This window comes from Haemaphysalis longicornis, unplaced genomic scaffold (assembly GCF_048455015.1).
Source record: "Haemaphysalis longicornis isolate Haplotype H1 unplaced genomic scaffold, Haemaphysalis longicornis Haplotype H1 scaffold_10, whole genome shotgun sequence".
NCBI lineage: Eukaryota > Metazoa > Arthropoda > Arachnida > Ixodida > Ixodidae > Haemaphysalis > Haemaphysalis longicornis.
The window spans coordinates 74,842,963-74,867,726 of record NW_027526204.1 but is presented as its reverse complement, the minus strand read 5'-3'; the positions used below and the strand labels follow the sequence as shown (position 1 = coordinate 74,867,726).

The window sequence follows — 24,764 nt, the reverse complement described above, 5'->3', positions numbered from 1 at the left end:
TCGCTGCATCAGTGTAGCACACGTCAGAGCGATTATTGCATATCTGTTCGCGGGCTTAGCTGTGGGTGGCCCTGCGCATGGGATGGAGGTTGGGGTCCATATTCGTCGGGGGGGGGGGGGGGTTGTTAAATTGCGTTGAGAGGAACAAAAAAATTAGTGTCCTTCCACTCAGTGAAGGATGATTACCTGCGAAGCTGGATGCAGTCTACGGGATGCACCAAACAAACCACGTTTGTTTATAAGTTGTGGTTGAGGGCACTTCCTAGGCAGCAATTAGGAGAAGGAAACATGAAATAACCCGAGATTCTGTCTAGCGGCCAAATATTGGGCTGTCTGTTTCTTTCCCGCGTCGTAGGCATCTTACTGTCTGCGTAACACAGAATCCTAATCCGCAAGACCCCTGAGGACACCTGACAAGTCGCCTTGGGCAACTTGACGTCCATGTTTGAACCACCCTCCAGCACAATGGTGGTGATGGTGATTTATTAAGAAAGCAGAGAAGAGAAAAGAACTGGGAATATTGTAGAACTCATCGGGGAGTTCACCCTCATACAACCCAGTTCAGGGAAGGAAAGGGGGGTTTGAAAGGATAGAAAGAGAGAACAAAAGGGAAGAACGAGGTGAGTGGGGGACAGTCTATGTCGCGTTAGTCTCGTCCAAGGCTTTACGGCTACAAACGCTGCACCAGTGCTGTCACAACCAGGAAGTTGAGGAGGTGCTGGAAGAGCTCCCGTCGGAAGGCGTCCAGTCCCGTGGGGGAAAGGAAGTGTTCCAGCTTATGGCGTGGTGCACCGAGTCGCTCGAGTGCAGCCCGTAGTTCCTCCCTTACGGTGTCATGGTGTCGGCAAGAGCACAGTAAGTGCTCGACGGTTTCGGGCTCTGGGCAGTCGGCGCTGGTGGGGGACACCTGGAGGCCCTGGTGGTGCAGGCGGGCCCCCACGTTGCAGCAATTAAGCCGCCGGCCAAGCAGGGGCGACCGTGCGTCTCTGCTGATGAGTCCAGGCAGGACGGGCCTGACCACTGAACACTACGGTCAGGATAGTCCTTGCCGTGTCGAATTACACCACATCAATTATAAGGGCAAGAAACCAATAGCTCTGCGTGCACGTCCCCCGTCCGCTTACTCCCAACCCGTGCGCGCGTCAACCGGCCACCGGTTACGTACACTTGCTTAGAAGTGAAAGACCCAGTGGAAAATGTTGCTCTTATGGCCCTTTAGGCGAACAGGTAATTCACTCTAAGAAGACGAGGAGTGCTGGGCACTCTGTCTAGGAGTAAAAACTTTTGTCCCATATTTCACTCCCTTTGGCAGCATTGGGCGACTCTTCCGAGGAGTAGTGCGTGGCGGCCAAACGAGAGGCGAAACACTCCTCGTGGGATTTACTTGCTGCTGTCGAAGCGGAGTACTTGAACCCTGTGTGGGAATTGCTATGCCATGTACAAGGCAGCGTTCCGTCACTCCCTTTAGGCGTGAATAAGCTCTATTGGTTTCGGCGTTCCCGGATACTGCAGACGGGTACTACTACTCTCTCTTGTAAAGCATCTCGTTACGCCTCAAGAGCGTTCTGCTATTCCCCGCGAGACAGCGTGTTTTCGCTCCGCCTGCTACTAGCCCCCCCCCCCCCCCCCCCATCCCCACGATGGTACTATAGGCAGTTACAAGCAAACAAAACAGGACAAGCCATTTTGAAACATGGAAAAGAAGAAAAAACAAGGTCAGACTTTATTTTTCAAAAAAATACAACAATCGGTTCATTCTGCAATTTCACAAAAAAAGCAATTTATTTTGAATTAAAATATCACAGCATAAAAACGGTTCTTACTCCACATGCACACACGAGACGTAACGCCTATTGAGGATACATCCAAGAAAAATTCACAAATAAAAATGCAGCAAAGGAATTGATAACACTGAAATACAAACATTAAATTAAGTCAATAAAAATGACATTAACACCCACAAATAAAAAGGTACTGGCATTAGCACGAAAACGTCAGTAGAAATACAGCAGTGGGAAAATAGTTAACAGTATTAACATAAAACAAAGTGGCCTTAGTACATCAGTGTGCTTCACATGGACTGGAAAGCCAGCTCTTATTTAGGACACATCAAAAACATTTACAAATAAATTTTGCGAAACAAAAATCTTGGACTAAAACTATTCAGCGTGAATTACTATTAGCGCATTACAAGGTGCAATCAACACAAAGATACAAAGCCACTGACACGGAAACTTTGCAACAGATATATGTTGGTGGGACAATAGGAAACCACCGGAAACATTCCCACTGGGTTTTTTAGGCGGGTGGTTCTCAAATAAGGATGCGCTAGTAAGATTTAAAAAAGGCATAACTTGCTATTAAAAACAAACACGTTCTAGCTGAATGCTTCATAATGTTGGTGGCGGCCTTCAGAACAGCACCGACCAGGGCACCGTGCTTGAGCCGAAGTAACGTCTACAGAACCAAGGTGCGCTTCCCCTTTGAAAACAGACAGCAGCAATGGGAACTCATCCACGATGTCCAAGGATGGGAGCAGAAGTGTCTTGAATGCGACGGCCACTCCTGCTGACGCCTCGGAGATCTCGTTCTCTCTCAGGAAAAAAAAAAATCTTCGGGCAAGTACCGTCTTCCCGTGGTTCCTGCACAGGAAGAAAGAGGGGGACAGCAAAGATAAGTTCTACAATGAAAAAAAATTGACGAGTTTGACGACGTGATAGATTAGTTTTTGCCCCGAGAGAACGCATTGAACCCGTATTGGAATGCAATACTGCTTGGCGCAGTCATGCGAATGTGCGGTGACCTTGGATGCAGCCACGCTCATTGTGCCACTTGGCCAATGTAATGTCAGACAGCGCGCCCTACAGCTGTCTGCCTACGCAATGCGCCCCAAACCCATTAGTGCTTACGTGTCCGCAGCTTCTATTGTTTACCCCGCTATCGTTCCCGGTATAAAAACATTTAACAAAATTTAAGTAAAGAGAACTCTTTTTGTAACGTTATAATCCCTGATTAATTTGCATAGGATTTTGCCCTCAGCCGACTGCAACGTACGGCCCATTATACGTTCACAAGTACAGCGTGTAAAAGTTGCTATGGGGCATATAGCTACTGTTTTCTTCATTCTCGAGTACTCTTCGTTGCATGCACGCTGCAGATCGCAACACCTGATGAGAACCAATAGGCTCGTTATTGAACGATCAGAACGCTCGAACATTAAACCACACGCAGCGACGGCGACAACCGACGCGAAAAAAGTACCGTAATGGGTACAACAAACACTATGGGCGACAGCGACAAACGAAAAAAAAAATGCATTGCTGCCAATGCCATTCGTCGTCGTTGCTGCCGCTCGCTCGTGGGCTGCTTCTGGCCGGTATAAGCCGGCGACGGCGACGGCCCGTCGCCTGCCGCAGTTGCCGCCGTCAGCGGCCTGTGTAAAAAATTTTTGTCTGTGTCGCCCACAATACCTGTTTGCCGTACCCAATGAGTGAGTTTTCTCGCGTCGCTCATCGGCTTAGACGCATGTAGGTACCCCTTAACAGTCCCATCTCCGGCCAGCCTGCCCTCAAAACGCAAAAAACCTAAACCCTGTCAGGACAGCATTTCAGTCTGCTGCTGTACGCGCGGCGGTCACTAAAATTATTGTAATTTTAGTGACTGCCACGCGCTAGACGCGCTCCTATCACTCAGCCTATTGGACGAAATTCTTTGGAGCCGCGCAGGCCACAGCTACTGCACGGCAGCCACTCTAACCCTAGCCGCCGAGCTCAGAGTACAAATCAAAACGCAAAAAACCTATCTGGACAGGATTTCAGTCTGCTGCAGTACGCGCGGTGGTAACTAAAATCATTGTAATTTTAGTGACTGCCACGCGCTAGACGCGCTCCTATTACTCAGCCTATTGTACGAAATTCTTTGGAGCCGCGCAGGTAGCCACAGCTACTGCACGGCAGCCACTCTAACCCTAGCCGCCGAGCTAAGAGTACAAATCAAAACGCAAAAAACCTGTCTGGACAGGATTTCAGTCTGCTGCAGCACGCGCGGCGGTAACTAAAATCATTGTAACTTTAGTGACTTCTACGCGCTAGACGCGCTCCTATCACTCAGCCTATTGTACGAAATTCTTTGGAACCGCGCAGGTAGCCACAGCTACTGCACGGCAGCCAGTCTAACCCTAGCCGCCGAGTTAATAATACAGGGTAGCGCTGCGACTACTCGCGCGACCGTGCTTCTTACCTGCGAAAACATTCGGCTAGGATACCAACACTTCACGAATCAAAGGGATTGAAACGGTGCAAGACTCGACGCTGTTTGCACACGGGTACAAAAGCCGCCCTTCAAATCTAAGCAACGGTCAAAATGAGTGACGAAAACATTAGGGTTAGCCGCTTCCGCGGAACGAAGCTAGAGAGCAACTCTCCTTCGCTAAATACACAAGATAAGAATACCAGGTTAACTAATGGCTTACCTCCACTTCCAGCCAGCATTTCTTCGTCCGGTAGATAAATCCATGGTCGTCATCCCAAGATCCCAAGCTTAAGGCGCGAAGCCTGCAAAGGCAGCGACTGCACACCGGCTGGTCCGGCGGCTTGCGCGCGCATTGCTACACAGTGCATATAGTTCCGGTATCGGTCTCTGCGCCGCCGCAGCTGTGATGTCCGTCCGAAATAAAAACTAGTTCCACGCATGCACGCACGCACGAACGAACTAATATACGCCTCGAGCTTCGCGATCGCTGCGCCGCCTGCCGCCGCTTCTCCGCGGCGTTGACGGGATTTGCGCTGCGTTGCTGAGAGGGCCGCGTGCAGTGTTTAGGTTCTGTTTCGCTTCTTTTCGCCTTTCCGCGCCCTGTAAAAAACTTGTTATGGTGACGTCTATAGGCAAAGAGTACGTTTAGGTCACTTAAAAAGCAGCTGTGTCTTCGTAGAGTACGCGACCGCCTGCAAGAGCTACCCGGAGACGCGGTGGACGCGGTGCTGCGCGCTTCGTCGGCGCTCCTCCGGGCGTCGGCGACGGTAGCAGCATATCACCCCTGTCACCTCCAAAACATCAGGCACAAATGAATCCTACTGTCGCCTCGTTTAGACCTGATACTGGCACAATGAGAGGTTGGCTTCATTTTGCAGCGTCGACAACGAATGCGGCTTCGTTTCGAATATATACGTCGCAGAAAAATGTGTTTCGGGGATGTGATTACCCAATCCCGGACAATAACTTATGCCTTTTATAAGCATATATACCATGCGAAAATGTTAAGTATATTCCAAGCCTAGCTGTGCGTCGTTAAATATGTGCCCACAAACCAAGGCAAGTTAATGAAACCACGGAAAAATAAATGCTGTGCAAGTGCGGAATTAAGAAACATAATTCTCTAACTGAAATAAAGAAAACAGTGCAGCTTCTGACATGCTAAAGACGTTCATCGAAACTTAAGCCAGGTAGGGTTCACTGGACCAACTATACGCGATATGCACTGCTATTTCGCGAGACATCGTTAGGGGGGGGGGGAGGAGGGGGACGCTGTGTACAAATGCGGAGCGGAATCAAGCAATGAACGTTTTAGTAATCACACACACACACACAAATCTCGCGTGTACTTTCCTTTTGTTTTTCTACTTCAACGAACAGCTGATCATACGGCGGCCGCATTTTTGGAAGTATACAGGGTAGGCTGTTCAACAAGCGATGAAAGGTGTCGTTGGAAGAGAGTGGCATGTGATAAGGCCCTCTGATTTCAGTTTCTGCTTTATTCTGCTGGCTTCCTGTGCCATATGACGATATTTCGAAGAAGCATTAGTCGCGGACGCGGATTATATTCTAAGCCCGTCTCCGCGCTGCTCGTACAGGAGCAGATGAATGTTTGCGGGCGCTCACCTCACGACAAGAAGACTTTGTGTGTGCTGGTCCCCGAGTATAATTATGCATTGCCCATTGTACTTTTGTTGAATATTCCCGAAATTAACACAGACTGGCTTGTAAATGGTGGTGATCAATATCAAAGTTATAATATTATCAAACGTAACTGGCGTGCTGTCAGGTGTGAGAGCCCCGCTGATTATGTAAGCGCACAAAACCAATTTAAATCGTAGTGTATAGCCGTAGCATGAACATCTGATGAACCGGTGGTTACAGAGACACTGCTAGTAAATTCAGGTCAGTGTAACTACAATCGGCTCCATCACACGCCGGTTCCGCGACGCTGGCCTGTGACACACACCTGGCGCTTATACAGACCGAATATACAACACTAAGATCGCGTCAGAAACATTTACACCCTCGAAAACACACCTCATTTGCGAACAGTGTGACTGTTCCACATAAACATGGATTTCAAACGCCCGCACACCGTAAATCTCAGTCGTGGACGTGCCGCAAAAGCAGCGGCGGCACTGGGGAGCGGGACGCCGACTCCCGCGCCTGCTTTCGAAACGGGCCGCTAGGGGGATTTCAGTGGCGCCCCTACAGGCCGCGCTCGAGGCGTATACGGCTTGCTTACGTGTTCGTGATCTAACGCTGACGCACAGGCATGCAAGCAGTTAGCGAGCACACGTCACACTGCGTTCAAGCAAGTATGACGATAAGGGCAGGTCAAACTTCCCATGTTGAGCAAGCCGTCTCCGAAGCTTCGGATAATTCTCGCGCCGAGAATGCTGGCGCCGAGAAGGCGAAAACGAAAACAGACACCGGCAGCCTGCCGAGGGGCCAAGCCCGGAGCACGAAACACCTGAAACCGCCACCGTCGCAGCGAACGCGGCCGGATGTTTATACCAACGAGTGAGAGCTTTGGAGTCTTGCCTGGGGCGTGTCACGTGTGTGTGCTGTTCGCCGAGGAGAGTCGCCCCACGCCTGCGCACCGCGTGAGACGTTTTCTCCCCGTGCTCTTCTGTCCTGATCCACTGTAACCTCAGTTTTCTCAATAACTATACCTTTAATTCTCAAAACCTAGTTTCTCCTATTCGATGGGAGCACGCGTCGTACTGTGTTCAAGCAAGCATGACGATAAGGGCAGGTCGAACTTCCCATGTTGGATGACGCGTCTGTTTGAAAGTCCACTTCGTGCGTAGCACATGGTTTACAAAGCGCAGCCCTGTGTTCCGCGCTGGCGGGACATCACGGTCTGGCGCGATCAGTCGTCGCTCGCCCGGTTCTTGCGGGTGCACCGCCTGTGTCGGTTTTCACCGTAGACGCGAGATCGCGTGGCGGAAAATCCGCCGTGGTAGTACGCCGTATATTCGTCGGGCTGAGCTACGGAGACGCGGCGTCCACCGCCGCGCCGCCGCCGCTGGGATGCCCTCGGTGTAATCGGCGTAATCGCTGAAATCGGCGCGCAGTATTCTTTCCTCCGTGGTGCGCACCTTTTATGATGCATAGTCTGACAACTTTTTAAATGTCGATAACTAAGCCATGACAGAGGAAAAAACAAAACAAAGAAACGAAACCAAATCGAGACATGCGTTTTTCTAGTTTTGTTAAGCTTGCTCCATTCATGTCACTGAACGCTGCGAGCAATCGTTACATGAATTCATATTCTTGCACGTTTAGAATGTGCGACGGAAGTACTCGGGCGCTTTTTACACAACTGCTTTATATAATATATACGTATGCAAATAAAACATCGCTGATGAGTTGGTGTGCGTAAATGGTAGGAGTGCCTCTCCATGCTTACTCCCGCACTTGACAAGAATGAAATTGCAATTTTACTCTTCGTACTGGAGAGAGGAGACGATGTGCAGCTTTACTCTTCACTGGTGCGGGAGCGGAACTGGGGCTGCACTCCGCCGCGCACGAGAAGAGTACGCTGTCAGTTTTGCTCTTCCTCCTCATGGGAGCGAACATTACATCCAACTCCCCGCAGCTTTCGAGGGGAGCGCGCCAACGCTTGCAGGAGTACAATGACTGTTGGACTCTTCAACTACTGCCCCGATTTCTTAGAGTGTTGTTGCTCACGTTGGAGTTTTAAGCAGGCAAACTGCGGTTCATTCCGGAGAGATTTCGAAATACTCGAGGACGAAGAACGTGAGGCGGCAACGGCGGCGGCAGCGGCTTTCGGCTGCCCTTCCAGTTTTTGTACGAGCCAGCGCTTGCGGTAACATTGGTAGCAGCAGTGGCGGGTGGCCTTCACCTCAGATCCGGAAGATGAGTTCTTTTTAAAAAATCATTGTGCTACAGATACTGAATATACACGCCCGGGGCCCATGAAGCCACCGGTATTCTGGAACAAGGAACAATTTGGAATATGAGCCCGCGTGAAACATTTAATCAGTTAAGAAATCAAGTTAGGTGGCCGCAAGGCCTAAGGACGGAGTCTGGACCGAGTACGCTGTAAAACGTACTTTTTACGGTAACTCAACGGTGCAGATCTGCATCGAAACTTTCGTAGATTCGAGATAAAAACCACATCGAATTCGGCCAGGAAGAAGTCAGAAGAGACCAAAACACACCAAAGCCAGTTTATCCATACGTGCAGCCATCTTGGTCCCAACGCTGCCGGACCACCTTACCGATTCTCCTAACCTTGACGGGATTTCGGATTTCTCATTCGTCAACTACGCTGCTGCGCCAAATACCTGCCGTCTGCGCTGACTGGTTCCCGACACTGAAGATCAAGCTCCTGCACCCGAGCCGGACAGTTCTGTGATCTGGCTCCGAGCTCCGACGAACAAAAAGGCCTATCACTTCGCAGCAACAGCAGTGCATGTGTGGAAAAATGCTGGTCGCTCTTGTGCTTACCCTAACTACAACTTGACATTCACGTGGATTCAACACTGCAGTATTGGAAGCGACAGCACCGTCTGCGGCTGTCTGTTGCCGTACACTCACGTCATGCCTGACGAAGTACCAACAGTTGCCTCTCGTAGCAGGGGTCGTTATCAACATCCCAGCTACAAGATCAGAGGCGCTGACGGTTTCTTCACATACCAGCGGGGGTGTGCGCGGTGCAGGTGGGACTGTGCACCAATCGACTGTGTTACCTTGGTTGCTGCTGGTTGGTGTGTGTAACTGCTGTAATCTCAACGCATTGGTATATTCTTACCACAAGGAAGTCCCGCCTGCGGTTCGGAAACCTTGGGACCTCCTCCTGTAAATTCCCACTATGTCAATACAACCTTGTACTTTTTGAATAAATTTGAATTTGAAAATTTGAATTTGAACTGGTCTTGCTGGTATATCTGTTCCGTATTTTATTTTGCTTTTTCACTATGGCGAAACTAAGCAAATAGTTGGCAACCGCTCTTTGAAGACCTGAAAAACGAACTTAAGACCGATTTCAGGATTTTTCTGGAGTCATTTGACCAGGACATTCGAAAGGAACTTAGAGAGATAAAAAACAGCCTCTCTCTTACTGACCGAAAGTTTGAAGAAATGACCGCTGACCTTAAGACTGTTCTCGAGGAGAGAAAGCGCTTGCAAGCAGAAAACGCAAGTTTGGAGGAACGGTGCAATCAACTAGCTGAACAAGTGAAGCGTAACGAAGGAAGGATCACGGATTGTGAACAGTACTCTGGTAACGCAAATTTGGAAATCAATGGTATCCCAGTAGCCACGGAGAGAACTTGCTTGAGGTCATCGGTAAACTTGGCGAGACAATTCACGAACCCATTCTTCCCTCTGCAATTTAAGCCTGCCACAGGGTGCCCATCCCAGGCAACTCGGACAGCACGAACACCGTTGTTCAGTTTGTACGTCACCAGAAACGTGAGGCTGTTCTACAGAAAGCAAGGAAAAAGAGGCTGTCAAGCGACGAACTTGGTATCAAGGCGTTCACGCCTATTTCCATTAATGAGCACTTATGCCCAGAAGGAAAGCGACTACTAGGGCAAGCCATCAACAGAAAACGAGAAGTGGAAGTTGTGTGGGTACGGGGTGGTAACATCTTTGCGTGCAAAGACTAAGGAGGGAGGGCATTGAAACTGGTCAACACAGAAGACTTGGCTAAAATGACGTAGTGAGTGAATCAATATTATGTTCTGCCACGAGCTATGGTCTTAGTAACTTTTAGCTCTTAGTAACTTTGCCGATATAAATAAGTTAGGTGTTTTCCTCGTAAATTTTCGTTTCCCTAGTAAGAAATTTGATGACTTGCAAATATTCTTTCATTCTTAGAATTTTCCTTTGATGTCATAATGCTCACTGAAACATAGTATTGTGACGAATATCAGCATTTCGTGATCAATGGTTACACGCATTTTTTTCAAATAGGCTTGGTCGTTGAGGTAGAGGAGTGTCCTTGCAAATTCGTAACCCAAAAACTGCTGTACAGATTACAAAGTTAACTTTATCATCCGCATATTTCGAAATACGAACAGTTGAGAGTGAAAGAGATATTTTTAGTGGGGTGTATCGACCTCCCAGCGGCCAAATAAACACGTTTTTTGAAATTATGGAAGGGCTCCTGGATTACGCATCGACTAATGAACGTATTCTATATTTGTTGGGAGATATGAGCTTAGACTTTAAGTGTACAGCTCAAGGAGCAACAGAGTTGTTATCCTTACTGGATGCATATGGTTTCAGCAATACTATAAGAGTTCCAGCACGAGTAACCTGCTCGACGGCAACTCTTGATCTTGTTATGACGAACGCCACTAATCATAACATAAACGCAGGAACTGTTGCTTGTGATATCAGTGACCATTTGCCTACGTTTGCATTTGTTCAGAACGCTTGCTCCATTGCTGTTGATAATAGGACGCACACATGCTATCGAAGCATTGACGCGAATACGTTGGAAACCTTTCGTAATGCCATCCTCTCCACCGACTGCGAAAAAAACGATGCTTACAGATGCTAACGCCGCGTACAATGTTCTTCTAGCAAAACTGCAGGCCCTTTATGAAAAGTCATTTCTCTTACTCACCCGCGTAAATGCAAAAATAAAAACCCTGGATAACAGCAGATTTAATTCATAATATAAAATAAAAGGAATGCTATTTGCACACTTCATAAAATCCTGTGCAAAAAAAAGTACCGGAATAAATTAAACAAAAAATCAACGACCGCTAAGTTTAATTACTTTCACAACATGTTCTCCCACATATTTTGCTGATTTTACTTCTAGTCAACTCTAAAAAGGGCTATAGACGGGTTTGATGCTTCCCATGAAGCACCTCGTAATACTAGACGAAACTAATGGGCACTGGCTGTTGGCTTTTCATTTGCAACATTGAAAAATGACCCCAAATCTACCAGCAGGGACATAATGCAAGGCACCATGCACAAGCTAGACTCATGATAAAATACTGCTTCAGCAACAATGTCATCACATTTCAACCATGGGCTTCACCAGGGACCCATATGCATTGTTCTGTGATGTTTGCAGTTCTTGGTATTGCTATGTGGGGTCATTTTTCATGAAGCAAAAAGAAAAATGTAAAATAAAATAAGTGGCAGTGGGGACCCAACTTTTATGGGTAGAATAAAGCCACAGTACGGAGGGAAGTATACATATTGCATTTGGTCTGCCTTAATATTGAGATTTTCTGCTCAGCTCAAGAATAAGGCACTAAACATTTCGGGTAGCTACCGTAATTGGAAGTTTGATGCAATGCTGAGAAGCCAAGGGTTTTAAGGTTCAAAGAACTTTTGTGCAGTTGATGTGTTGCACGCCTACAAGCTTTCACTGCATAACACGTTTATGCTGTGCAGTGAAGCTCGAAGGATATGCGCTGCAGTTCAGCAAAATGAACATAAAATTGAATTTTTAACACCGTTTTGAATAATCAACAACCTCTAATGATACAACTTCTGTGCTGCGATTTGGCTGTAATATTAAACTTTATAAATGGATGTTTTAAAAATCGGTGGGACAAAAAGTTCAAGTAAATTATCAGCTGACATTGAGCTTCAATGGAATGTCTCATAGAACGGAGCTTGGAAAGCACGAATGTTTCATACCATAATCGTGTGTCATATTGTGCCATATGTGGCTGCACAACTGCAGCGCCATTTGTGAACCGAGGACGATGCACCCTTTTTGTACCCCTTTAGGTGGCTGCTTTTGCAGGAAAAGCTCCTACAGATTGGGGTGCTAAGTAAGCACCCTATTATATTTTGGGCAGAAAAGGGTGCGCCTGCGGCGACAGAATTCAAGCACTCTAAAGGGTGTAAAATATTGTGTTATGAGGGTGCTCCTGCGGCGACAAGCTGAACTCACCCTTTTGGGAGTAAAAATGTTTAGTGTGTGGTTACGTCGAGCTCCGCAAGATGGCGGTACTTGTCCGTGCTAAGAGCATGATATGGTTTGGACATTCCAAGCTCTAGCCCGCCGAACGCAAAGTAATGCCTTGACTCCAATGCGAGTGCTTTTAATAACAACTTTGATGACAACACTGTTGAGAATCGGTTGAAACGGAGCAGGCGATGCACGTCGGTGTAATATTTTTCTTCGGAGTGCAGCCGCAGTGGCACGAGCCGCGCCATGTCCGTGGCGCAATCAGCCATGTTTGTGGCTATTTCAGTGTTGCCAAATGAAGAAATTGACAGCTAAACTTTCAATGAATACCGGCTATAGGATGGGTGAAAGATAAATGTTCTTTATAGTTCAGACTGCTGTGTCCACCTTATTGCATTCGTAGGGAAGGAAGTTCATAATTGCTTGTATCTTGATATTTGGTATGTGCTTGGCTGTAAAGGTTTAAGGGAAGTTGCAAAATGTTTATTAATAGACACCTCAATCATAGTTTATGGTTGTGAATTAGTTTTAGTCCCAGGATTCATTCACAGAATTCTGCAAACATTCTTGTTTCTTTCTTTTATGTTGCGACATTTACTGTCGATTGTAAAAGTTTGTTCGGAAAACGTGGTTTCGTTCGGCTTGAGTCTTAAGATTTTTGACACAAAAGAAATTGTGCAATTTATGGTCAATTGAACTTATAAATGTGGTTGTCTGCCTTTTAAAAAAGTTCTGACGACAAATACCAATACAAGTTCTCTACGGGTGCACATCACATGGGATATTGTTTTTGGAAGCTACCACCAGAAAACATGATTGCAATTGTAGTGGGGGTTCAGTTCTGTCTAGTTGTATCACTTGAATGCTAATGTGCAGTGAGCACACTGATGCTCAGTGAGCACAGCGTAATGCGATGCATAACGGTTTTCCGTGGTCCCTCTAGTGCACCAATGTTGTGATCGTCACGCATGAAATTGTGAAGTTCTATTATTTCTTCTTTTTTGGTTGAGACTACTACGTTTTTTGTGTGTCATGTCAAGTTAACCGATATTTCAAGATATCCGAGTTTGACGCCACGAGGGATCACTGTATATATAACTTAAAATTGTGCCATTAGTCATATATTGTTGCATTTCATTTACTTACAGAGCCTCCAGACATACACCTGTGGCCATGAATTGCATTAGGACACCATGGTGATAGGTCGCAAGCCTCCAAGGCACTGGTGATGACACGCGCAGCACCATGGTACTGCGCATGCCATCCCCTTTAAAAAACGGTGTGAGGATGCTCAACACCCTTTATTTAGGGTGTTGAGCGTACTCAACACCCTTTTTAAGGGTGTTGAGCATCCTCAACACGCTTTTTTAAAGGTGTTGAGCTCGACACCCTTTTTTTGTTCTTACACCCTTTTTTAGTCCATACACTCTTTTTTTGCGAAAACACAGGATGCTCAACACCCTTTATTTAGGGTGTTGAGCGTCCTCAACACCCTTTCTAAGGGTGTTGAGCATCCTCAACACGCTTTTTTAAAGGTGTTGAGCTCAACACCCTTTTTTTTCTTACACCCTTTTTTCGTCCATACACTCTTTTTTTGCGAAAACACCTTTTAAAGGTGTTAAGGTGTTAGCCATGGGACAAGGTTTTTACACCCTTTCCGGCCAAAAAGGCTGTAAAAAGTTTAGTGTGATATACGTTAAACACCTATGATATGTCTGTCGTTCTTTTTTTTTCTGGAATTTGATTTCTCTGCGGTTGTGTCTATCCAACCGATAGTTGCCTATTTTTGAAACTGTTGTCTGTCATTTGTTCGTCTTATCATTTGTATCTACACTCTTGCCGTTGTTTTTGTTGTATTACTGTCAAACTTTGTTGCGCTGCCTGTTTGTTGCTCTGCCTGTCGTGTGGCCTTTACGACAGGAAGAGCAACGTAGGCATCTTCTTTTTTTATTTTTTACCTGTACTCAGGCTCCGCATGTGATTTATTTCTGTCATTTTCACTACTTCAATTTGTGTGTGTCTTGTCGCTTGTTTGTTTCTTGCTATATGTTTCTTGTAGTTTGTTTTCATGTAACTACCCGTGCGCCAGCACTCAGGCCTCTGGCTGTTCCTGGGCACGTAAATAAACATGACTGATTGATCGATTGATTAATATTATTATTATTATTACTATTATTATTATTATTATGTTTATTATTCCATCTTTGTGCAATCTTCACGCCATAGTTATTGTGTGTGGTCAAGACGGCTGAATCTGAAAAATGGACTGTACTAAAGCTAGGCAACGCATTTTGCTCTATTTCGAAAGCCAATTGATAAAGGCCGTGATCAACTTTTTTCAAACTTTTGCAAATTAAAGCCAAGGTTGCTCTATGCCCTCACATAAAAGACATGACGCACTTTTTTTGTTATTTCGCAGCTGCAAACCTACAAATATGACCTTTTTAGCAGCATTCCGGTGACACACTCATGTGGTTTGTAAGAAGCTTATGACCGCATTGTAGGGCGAGAAATGGCCTCTACAAAGAGAAAATCATAAAATTGATTGATTGACTCATTACGGAGTTTAACGCACGCAAACTATTTTGCGCGCTGTAGTGAAGGGCTCCGGATTAATTTGGACCACCAGGGGATCTTTACGTGCGCCGAAATCTTGAACACACGGGTGTTTTTGCTTTTCACCTTCCCCAGAAAATCGGCCGCTGCGGCTGGAAATCGAACCCGCGTCCCTGTGCTAAGCAGCAGAACGTCCTAACCACGGAGCCACCGCGGCGGTGGAAACATCATTAAAGAAACACTGCTGTGAGCATGCGTTGTTGTTGAAATTAAGTGTGAACATAGTACCCAGCATTTCAACTAAGTTGTGTAAAAGCATCCCAACTGGATCGTACTAGCTAGCGCACGTGCTCTCCCGGATGCATCTCTTCATGCACTGCTCACTGTTTTTGTGTGTGTGCTGTGTAGGCCTACGTCGATATACAGAGGTGATAAGATGAGATCCGGACCTATGGGAAACGAACTAGGAGCATAGGCAATGCGGGAGCTATAGGGTATGCGGGAGCTGAGTCTAAGGCTATGTTCAGACTACAGACGCAAAAGCCATATCGTGATCAATGGAGGTCAGAAAACGGCGTGGCACGCAGTTCATTTGTCTGAGACGTCAAATGACGTCATTCTTTTAAGGTATTACTACAGCTGTGGCAATAGTCTGCACCCAGCCTAACTTGCAGCGTTGTAATAAGCATTCCTGCGGAAATAAATAAGTATTGAAGGACGGTGGCTGAACTACCTTTTTAGTTTCAGTTAGATATTTGTAGCATGCTTCCCAGAAAAGCGAAAAGTATCAGACAAAACATATAACTAGTCGCCCTAGTCGCCCTGAGCGATAAGAGGAGGCGGCTTGAAAAGACCGCCCCAGCTAGGAAGAGTTTCTGCGTGATTATCGGCTGCAGCGGTTCACACACATCCACAAGCCCCAGAAGGCTAAATGGCCATAGAGTATTCAGGAGCGCGTGCTTTGAGCTGATTATTTAAGAGGGCATAAGAAACAAATTGGTTCAAGAATAAACTTCTGCAGCGTTAAAGATCGGACACTGGAACAAAAGATCCTGTTCAGCCGACTAACCAGCATATACATCCTGACCTACATTTAAGGTCACTAGACGGCTGCCACCCTGAAACTGTTACAACTAAAACACTTTGGTTGCCGCTAGACCGCAATTGGCCTCTTGGATCAGCCTCACTGCCATCTTGCTTCATACTCAAACGAACGACAGTGAATCCGTGCGGCCTCGTCGGTGCTAAGTGCTCTGCACTAACATATGCATGGTGCCACAGAAATCTTCGGGAACCAGTTCTGATGGACCCAAATGTTCAGTAAACTGCGTATCCGAACGTATGCTATTCCCGCAGTTTGAAGATAGCGCGGCTAACAGATTATACAACTGAAATGCACATAGTTGAAACAACATAATTTGCGGTCTCGGTTCATTAAAACATTTTTGTAATACTCTAAGGCTCCGATGTGTTTCATTCAATCTATTAGGGCAATCATTTAAATACCAGCGGTCTTAAAAAGGCCAGGTCTCGAATTGCGCGGTTGAGATACGACCAGTCGATAATTATATACATGACCAAACACGGCCTCGAGGCTGAAGTTTCAACGTGAAATTTAGATGCAATGTCTCTATACGCATCTGAATTCAACAAAGCATGCTAGTTGTAATGTTTCTTTAAAGATGTTCTCTTTGTATCGGCCCTTTCTCGTGCTACATTGCGGTCATGACCTTCTTACAAACCATTTGAGTACGTTACTGCAACACTGCTAATAAGGCCATATTTGTCGCTTTGTAGCTGCAAAACAACAGAATTAGTGCAGCAGGATTTTGATATAGGTCGTAGTGAGCAAACTTGGCTTTTTTGTGTAAGTTTGCAAAAAAAATCGAAGATGTCATTTTTTTAGTTCCCTCTCAAAACATACCGAAATTGGTTACCTAGCGGCAGTACAGTGCTTTTTTTTCAAATTTAAGCACCTTTACCACAAAAACTAAAATTGGCATGCAGACAGAACCAAAATAGACGAATAACACTAAACATTTTGAGGTAACTAGCTTGTTAAAATTCACAGGAAAAAGGCCCCACATTTGGGCGACTGTCAAAAATGTTTGCAATTTGAGAATTTTTAATAAAAAGAATTCTCTCTGCAATCCAAACACGAATATGTTGCATCATTCGGGAGTATGCAAAGTATTTACAGGAAAAAAGCTATCGCGACAGCTGCAGTAGTTCTTGTTTTACAGCGGTATAAGCTTCACATTTTCCGCTAGGCTCTTACAAGCCAGTGACACGAGCCTGCTTTGGGAATTTTTTGAGGAAGGGATTTTTTTTCCCACAAAATAACTTCAGAAACGTTTTCCCCTGGGCACAAGGAGCTATATATAAAATTTTCTTCAAAATTAAAGATGTCGTTCGGACACGCCAGTAACATCTCTAGTGAAAGCTCCCGCTACTCTTGAAGATATTTTCTTTATTTTTATGTGCATTTTAGTTTCCTGCGACGGAAGGGGTTGCTATACTTTCGAACCAAAATTTAAAAGGGGGTGGAGGGGGCGTAAACTGGCGCAACGTTTCCACAACCACACAGCAATCGCACAGTACCTAAGTGCCTCTCTTTTCCTCCATCCCGTATCTAGCTATCCCGCCCTTCAGTGTGGTGGCTAAACCGTTCTAACTGAACTGATGGAAATGTATGCTTAAAACTGATATTTGTAGTGAGGGCGGGTGGAGCCAGGCATAGAAGCCCCAAAAAGGTAGAGCTGGTCTTAACAGCGAGGTTTGTGCACTAAACCTTAGAACCGGCCACGAGTTTCCGTAGTTGTTAGTGCGGCCAATAACATAACACATATGTACAGCAATCGTTTTACCAGACATATCCGATCACAACAACCCGTAAACATTACGAGAGCCAACGCAAACATAGCAAAAACAACGGAATACTGTGCACTTTCCTGGTCCCGGTCCTACTAATAATATTATCCTAATATTATCGTAATCCTAATAATACTATCCTAATACTATCCTAATAATAATACTATAATAATAATAATCCTAATAATATTACTTTTCCGGTCCTAATAATAAGAGCCGCGAATGAAGATCTTATTTTCCCAACTTCTTTCGTGCACCACGACTGATAAGGAGACGATCACCAAGAAACATGCTTGCAGACAATACTTGCGTGGCCTGGCCGCATATCCGGTGGAAAGGTAATAACAGAGGGGTTGTCGTGAGAGCTTGAAATAAGTGCATTCTGGTCCATTCCTAGCCGTCTGGTGAGTGTCTATGTCGAGCTTGGTTCCGTCCGGAGTAGCAAAGCTCTAGGAAACGGCAGAAAGCTGTGAATACAGGATTGGAGGGCGTAACAAAGCGCCGGAGGTTCCGGCCTGATTGCTCCCTGCTCGTTGTTTTCGCTGACGCTATGGGCGTGGGTGTAGAACTCTAACGGAATGTGGTGTGAGCCTTTGGCTTATTTTTGCGACAGCCAGAGATGTCCCAGTGAGTGAAAAGGATGGTTTTGCAACAGAAAAGAAACAGCTTTTTCGGAGGTGTTCCAAAGCACAAGCGTTCCATGGCGGGGCCTTTATCTCTGCAGTAGTGCCACGTGGCGTCTACGCGAGCACAACACAGATAGTTAATGGAATAACGCAATCGAACGAGCGAACAGAGAGAGGGAGAGCAAGAGAGCGAGGGGGGATATATATATATATATATATATATATATATATATAGACAGAGAGAGAGAGAGAGAATAAACATTTATTGATGAGCGTGAGAACTGTTCTAGTCAGGACACTCACCAGGAGGAAAGCATATCTATCTCGGGATAGCCAGGCTGCAACTTCCTGTCCAGGCCTTCTTTACCAAGTCCTGATGAGATCCAAAGTCCAGATCGGCTAGACGAGCCACCCAGTACACATAAAAGAAGGAGGGGATGAATGAAGGTTCGTCCGAAGTTTTATTGCATCAGATGGTACGGGGTGCCGGCGTGGGAGAGAAATTGCAAAAAGAGGGATATTAAGTGTAGTAGATAGCATGGACGAAGGTACTGTGTGGATTGGTATACGTCTGCAGTCTCATGACAGTGGTGGATTCTTCGAGTGATGGTTTTTCAGAGTTGAAGCACGAGTCAGATGCTTCTGAGCGAATGGAATGCATGGACAGCGGCACAAAACTATGACATCCAAGAGTTATCTTCATGCCCGAAGAGTACTTTCCACATCCTCATGAAGTGGATGCAGTAATGTGTTATCTAGCTCAACGGAGCAATATGCATTCCTGTCTAAGAAAGTTTCAAGGCGGCTCATTGTTTTGTGCCATTAGTGGCTAGGAAATTGAGGAAACTGGGCCCCATCAATAACCTCATTCTCAACCGGCATCGTCATTCTCATCCGAATAGTCATCTTTACTAATGGTCATCTTTAAATAGTCATCTTTACACGCGGAGGTGCACACCTGAAATTTCTCCAGGGCCACTCTGCCGATACCTGCAGCGTGAAAACTGCCAGCTCGTAATTGCGCGTTTCACAGTATTTCCCGTAAGACAAATGATGCAGGTTTTTTGCTCGACTGTTGAACGTCAAAAAGTTCAGAGAGTCAGCTGAGACTTGGAGATAGGTCTTCAATTTCTTACCACTATTTTGGTTGCGCTATGTGCATGACCAAACTTAAGATGTACTGGGCACGCATAAAGGAGCGATAACAATAGTTTCTTTTGTGCTGTATGGATCCTGCAATTCATAATCGTGCTATGTCTTCTGTCGGCAAAATACACACAGCCAGCTTGCAAAAAGAAAAACAAAGAAATGAAAGAGCCTGCGCCTGCTCAAGTTGTGCTTTCGCAGTTGTCCTCATCCAAACCACTGACGCAATCCTGTTCTCCGTCGCATCGCCACCTGGTAGGCACGCACTTGACGTCCTTCGCTTCCGCTTCTGGATTGCAGGCGAACAGACCTGTAGCGCACCTGGGCTGGCCCTTGCACGTTTCCGCGCCTTCGTCCGAACCGTCTTCGCAGTCCGGGTCACCGTCGCACTTCCAAAGGGCCGATATGCAGTGGCCGCTGTTGCAGGTAAAGTCATCCTCTGGACACTTGTAATCCTTGCAGTTTTCTTCGTCGGAACCATCCTTGCAGTCATTGTCGCCATCACATCGAAACCTCACAGGCAAGCACTCGTCGTGAGCGGCGCACTTGAATTCCTTCGTCGAACAGGAACTGCTAGTAGTCACGGTATCCCGCAGGGTGAGAGATTCAGCCTCCGCGAGAACCGCAGCGAAGACGAAAGACGTGCACCACAGCATCATGGTAGCCAGAACATCCGAATAAAGGGTATCTTCAGAATTTGGCTGTTACCAAAAAGGAATGCTCAAATCTTCGGACAAACGTCCACAGGCCGCAAACTCGCACTTGCAAAGTGGCCTCTCAAAGTGAACGGCTCTGGGCAAGCACGGAAGCGCGTTAGGTTTCCCGCGTACGCCGGTGGGCACTTCCCTATAATGAGCAGCGCTAATGAAGACTCTGTGACTTTCCTCTACCTTTATTTGTTTGCATTTCTGACACCTAGTTATGGCGGTCAAGAAGCTTGCGTAGATAAGAGAATTACATGTCCTCGCCGCTCTACAGAAAGGAGGGTTGTGACAAAGAGGTTGTTGTGAGGGCTTGAATTAAGGGTATTCCGTTCCATATATAGCGGCCTCGCAAGTGCTGATACAAGCCACGGACGCGTCTGGAGTTACCAAGATACAGGAAAGGGCGGGAAGCTGCGAAACGACAATTAGAGGGCGTGTAAACGCGGCAGAGTTCGCCGCGTAATTGCTTCCTGCACGTTGTTTTTGCGGTGTTATACGCCCTGCTTCAAGGTCAGCGTCCTTGGGCGTCACCAGATATACGCAAATGTACATGGGTGCACAATTCTGAGCCCTTGCGGTTTGGGCCTTTAGCTTGCTTATTATTGCGAAATCGACACGGGACGCGCGGAGAAAAAAAAACCGGAGGCAGGAATATCAAGGTCCCTGTCCTGAGAGAGAGAGAGAGAGAGAGAGAGAGAGAGAGAGAGAGAGAGAGAGAGAGAGAGAGAGAGAGAGAGAGAGAGAACCGGCGTATTCAGCCTGGCATAAGAAAATTATGCTTAAAGCGTGTAGCCTGCCCCCATCAACCTCATTAAAAGTCCAGAATCCAAACGGCTTCGACCGTGCCGGAATTGCCGCAGTCGAATATACGCTGTCTCCGGAACGCGAGGGACACGTGCTTGATACCGACAACGGGAAGCGTGTGTTTCTTGAGACTCCGGATCCGCCTTCGCTTACCGTCATCATCCTTTTTATGAAACCCACTGTGTAAAGCTGACTTCCCTGCCATGCATTCCCGTTTTGGACACGATCAGTGAGGCCTATAACGCCTCTTAAAAAACTGCTCGTGTGAACGCGTTCCGTAGCACAGTGCGTTTCATAGCGCGAGCTTAAACTAGGTTGTACCGAGAGGTGACCGTGAACGCACTACAGCGTACATTAAGGGAGCGGAAGAAGGCAGCCTAACGACGGAACAGACAAGCAGCGGAATTCACTGTTGCCGTGAACTCTTCTATTACACGGTGCAGGAATGATTAGCGGCGCAAAGAGTAGGAAACAGATCGAAGTCATTCGAAATCATTAAGACGGATCAGATAGCAAAGCGTCTCAAACGGCAACAGTACAAAGCTCTTATACAACGCTAAGAAGAGGGAAGTAGCTTCTAGCGTTCAACTAGGCATTCATGTTACCGTATTCTCAAAAAGAGAGGTGCTGACAGACTGGTTGTATTAAGAGACCTCTTGACGTTAAAAAAAGCTAAAACTACATTTCAATAGGTTTTCAGCGGAACACTTGGAAGCGAAATCCTCGTCAGACCTTCAGACGGGTATAATATGCACAGTATTCTCTGTTGCCAGAATGAAACTGAAGAAATGTGTGTCACAAACTGATGCAAAGATATCGGAGATGATTTGAAAATTGGCTCAGTTTCCTTCCGGCATCCAACAACTAACATTGATGCATTCATCTGGACATCAAAGTCGCCTAAGTGCATGCTCAACGAAGTGGCAACTGCGCGTGGGATGCAAAGGGGAACCGCGTGCTCCGCACCTCGATTAGCACTTATTGGCCCGGAAGCTCCGTTCCAGGCTATCATTCTATTCCACAACGAGCAGGCTATCTCCAGAAAAGGCGCGCCATTACTCCCATCCGTCGCGCCAGCTACAAAAATAATTAATTTCCTGTTGTTTCTCTCTACTGCGCAGTGGTGACAGGGCCATAAACGTCCCAGCCTGGTGATTAGCGGCATTTCTCTGTTCGCGGCAGAGGAGGCGCAGGCATCATACCGCGCGGTCATTTAGCGGCTCGTAGGTCGCCTTCTTTTGCAGCGAGAGCGTGTCAAAAGCTGGCAGGTCACCCGGAGAACCAACGGGCGTCTCTAAGCTTCGACTGCATCTCAGTACAAGCGACTCCTGAAACGTGAGTGGACAGCCTACGAGTCAAGTTTACCGAACGTCCTGGAAGTGCTTCCTGACAACATGACCTCGTCGAGCACCTCCGCTTTCATGCGGTTCCTGGGCACAGCTGTTTTGTTCGCCGCAGTTGTGGCTACTGCTGAGTCCTTCGCGCTGTTGGAAACAATCAGCGGCCAGGAATCCTGTTCGGCGGAGCAGTTCCAGTGCATCTCGTCCAAAGAGTGCATCCTAAAGGAGTGGCGATGTGATGGAGATCCCGACTGCAGTGATCGCTCAGACGAACATAACTGCGCGGCTCCTTGTACAGACGAACAGTTTCTGTGCGACAATGGTTTTTGCGTGGGGCGCAGATATAGATGCGACGGTGGCCGGGATTGCACGGACGGCTCCGATGAAGCCGACTGCACGGACGCCAAGGGTTGTTCTCAAAAGCAGTTTGCTTGCGACGATGGTCGTTGTGTGCCGTACTGCTGGGAATGCGACGGTTACCACGACTGCATGGATGGCTCTGATGAAGATCCGGTTAAATGCAAGAACAGGACGAACGGCTGCGGTGTACACGTGATAGCCTGCACTCTCCAGAAAGGTGATGTCAAGTTTCTGCCAATCACGTGGCTGTGCGACGGAGAGAAGGACTGCCCCGATGGCTCAGACGAGGGAGACTGTGAAAAAGAAGCATGTACAGCGAATCAATTTGCTTGCCAGAACGGAGATTGTATAGTGCGTAAGTGGCGATGCGACGCAGATGACGACTGCACCGACGGATCCGACGAAAGGGACTGCGAAAGTGCGACGTGCACTGGGACTGAGTTTCGTTGCAAGAGCGGTCAGTGCATTCCGGACGAACACTTGTGTGATGGCGACCGCGACTGCTCCGACGCCTCGGACGAGGATACGACCATCTGCCTGAAAGGACCGACGGGCTGTCTACCGAAGCAGTTTGCTTGCAATCCTCAGAATGGCAGCGTCATGTGCTTGCCTATGAGGTTTCACTGTGACGAAGAAAAGGATTGCCCCGATGGCTCTGACGAGGATGGCTGCGACGCACCGCGCACAATCTTCCTTTGATCGCACGTTGAAGACACGGGGCGCAAACGACGAAGACGGAGCAGAAGAGACCAGGCACATGCGGTCAGTTGGGCGACGAAGCCGATGCTGAGTTTGATGACTGCCCTTTAAAATAATGGCTTAGCGCGCAATGTTACCACTGTTGTTTGCACTGTAACGAGGTATCCCAAATATAAAGACGGGGATTTTTTGAAGCATTCTACGAAGCGGGGTTCGTGGTTTTCTGCGTTGAAGCTTAATTTCCCCCGTAGTCCACGACGCGTACTCCAAACGTTAGTTAGCACGCTTGGGTTTTGCACTGTTATTCGTCTGCACCAGCCAAGTGGAAACATTCGGTTAAGGTTAACGCCTTAGGAGTTGGCATAAGTGAACATTTATTCGTATAGAATCGCGTGTTCTATGAACTATTAGGATGCAAATATTTGTTGCAGAATGTTTCGAAATCATGAAACGAAGTCTCTTTTGCAAAATATTCACAAAAAAGTGATAGTCTTGGCATAGACCCCATAGAAAAGAATATAAAATGGGTTCAGCGGTGTCAATAGCAAGAAACGTGTTCCTACTTTTACAATATATTTGTTAGACAGATCGCTAACCACGCACATACAGCTTCATTACTGCGGAAGCGGGTTAAATAAAAATTAAAACAAACTGACGGAGATCTTTGATTAGAGAATTTTGGTAACAGTAAAATCAGCAGTTTTTACTTCTTATTTATTTATTTATTCTTCAAAGGTGTCATTGGTATATTAATTGAGTTGTAGGAACTAAAGGACAGTTTAAATTTGCGTTACTACAAATCAGGGTTCCACCCGTGGTGGGCAGCGCTGAAATGCCGCCTACTTATTCACTGCAACGCCCACTTCTTCCTTTAGACCACCCATTGCTATGTTGACCCATTTGAAAGACACACCTGAGGAACTAAACACGGCCACTGTTCGAACCAACGGCAGCTCGCCGGACCTCCCGCCACCAGGTGACAAGAAAAGGATTATGAAGAAGTGGCATTGAAGCCTAAAAGGTTGGAAGCTCCATGAAAATCTTGGAGTGAATGCTTGTGCTTATCACTTTTTGTATTTTCAGAACTTCCACTCTTTACCATGCCGCAGCACCACATACCCGGTATTCTGTCATAGCTGTTCAAGTTGTGCAACAAAAATTTGTAATTCTTCAATTTATTATATTGCCCACCTTGTTCTTGAAATGTCCACTACTAAAAAGTTTCTGGAGAGAACCACGCTCCAAATATCGTAACAGCAACAGATGGAATTTCAGCAACTATGGGGCGCGGCTTCAATGGCCTGCTTGAAGTTGGACTGGCCAGAGACGGTCGCAGCGGCTCGCGGTAGGTCATATAAGCTTTGGGAGGTGCGGAGGAAAAGTGAGTGTTGGACTTTCTTAGTGGGACACGCTCTGGATGGCTGCGTTCGGAAGATGTGGTGAGCTTGTTGCGTGTACTCATTTCGAGGTTACAGGGAATGGG

At 46.8% G+C, this 24,764-nt stretch overlaps 2 protein-coding genes across 2 annotated transcripts in view; one reads left to right on the top strand and one right to left on the bottom strand.

The window, feature by feature from the left end:
• LOC144159900 (SCO-spondin-like) overlaps positions 1 to 20,210 on the bottom strand; it is a 41,056-nt gene extending 20,846 nt beyond the window's left edge. Inside the window, exon 1 of the mRNA XM_077691555.1 lies at positions 19,561 to 20,210. Within this exon, the coding sequence (XP_077547681.1) occupies positions 19,561 to 20,033 (473 nt within the window). The 5' untranslated portion in view covers positions 20,034 to 20,210. The remainder of the gene's footprint in view (positions 1 to 19,560) is intronic.
• LOC144158784 (uncharacterized) overlaps positions 1 to 23,483 on the top strand; it is a 42,001-nt gene extending 18,518 nt beyond the window's left edge. The window contains exon 2 of the mRNA XM_077689921.1: positions 22,110 to 23,483. Within this exon, the coding sequence (XP_077546047.1) occupies positions 22,277 to 23,281 (1,005 nt within the window). The 5' untranslated portion in view covers positions 22,110 to 22,276 and the 3' untranslated portion in view covers positions 23,282 to 23,483. The remainder of the gene's footprint in view (positions 1 to 22,109) is intronic.
• The last annotated feature ends 1,281 nt before the right edge of the window (positions 23,484 to 24,764 follow it).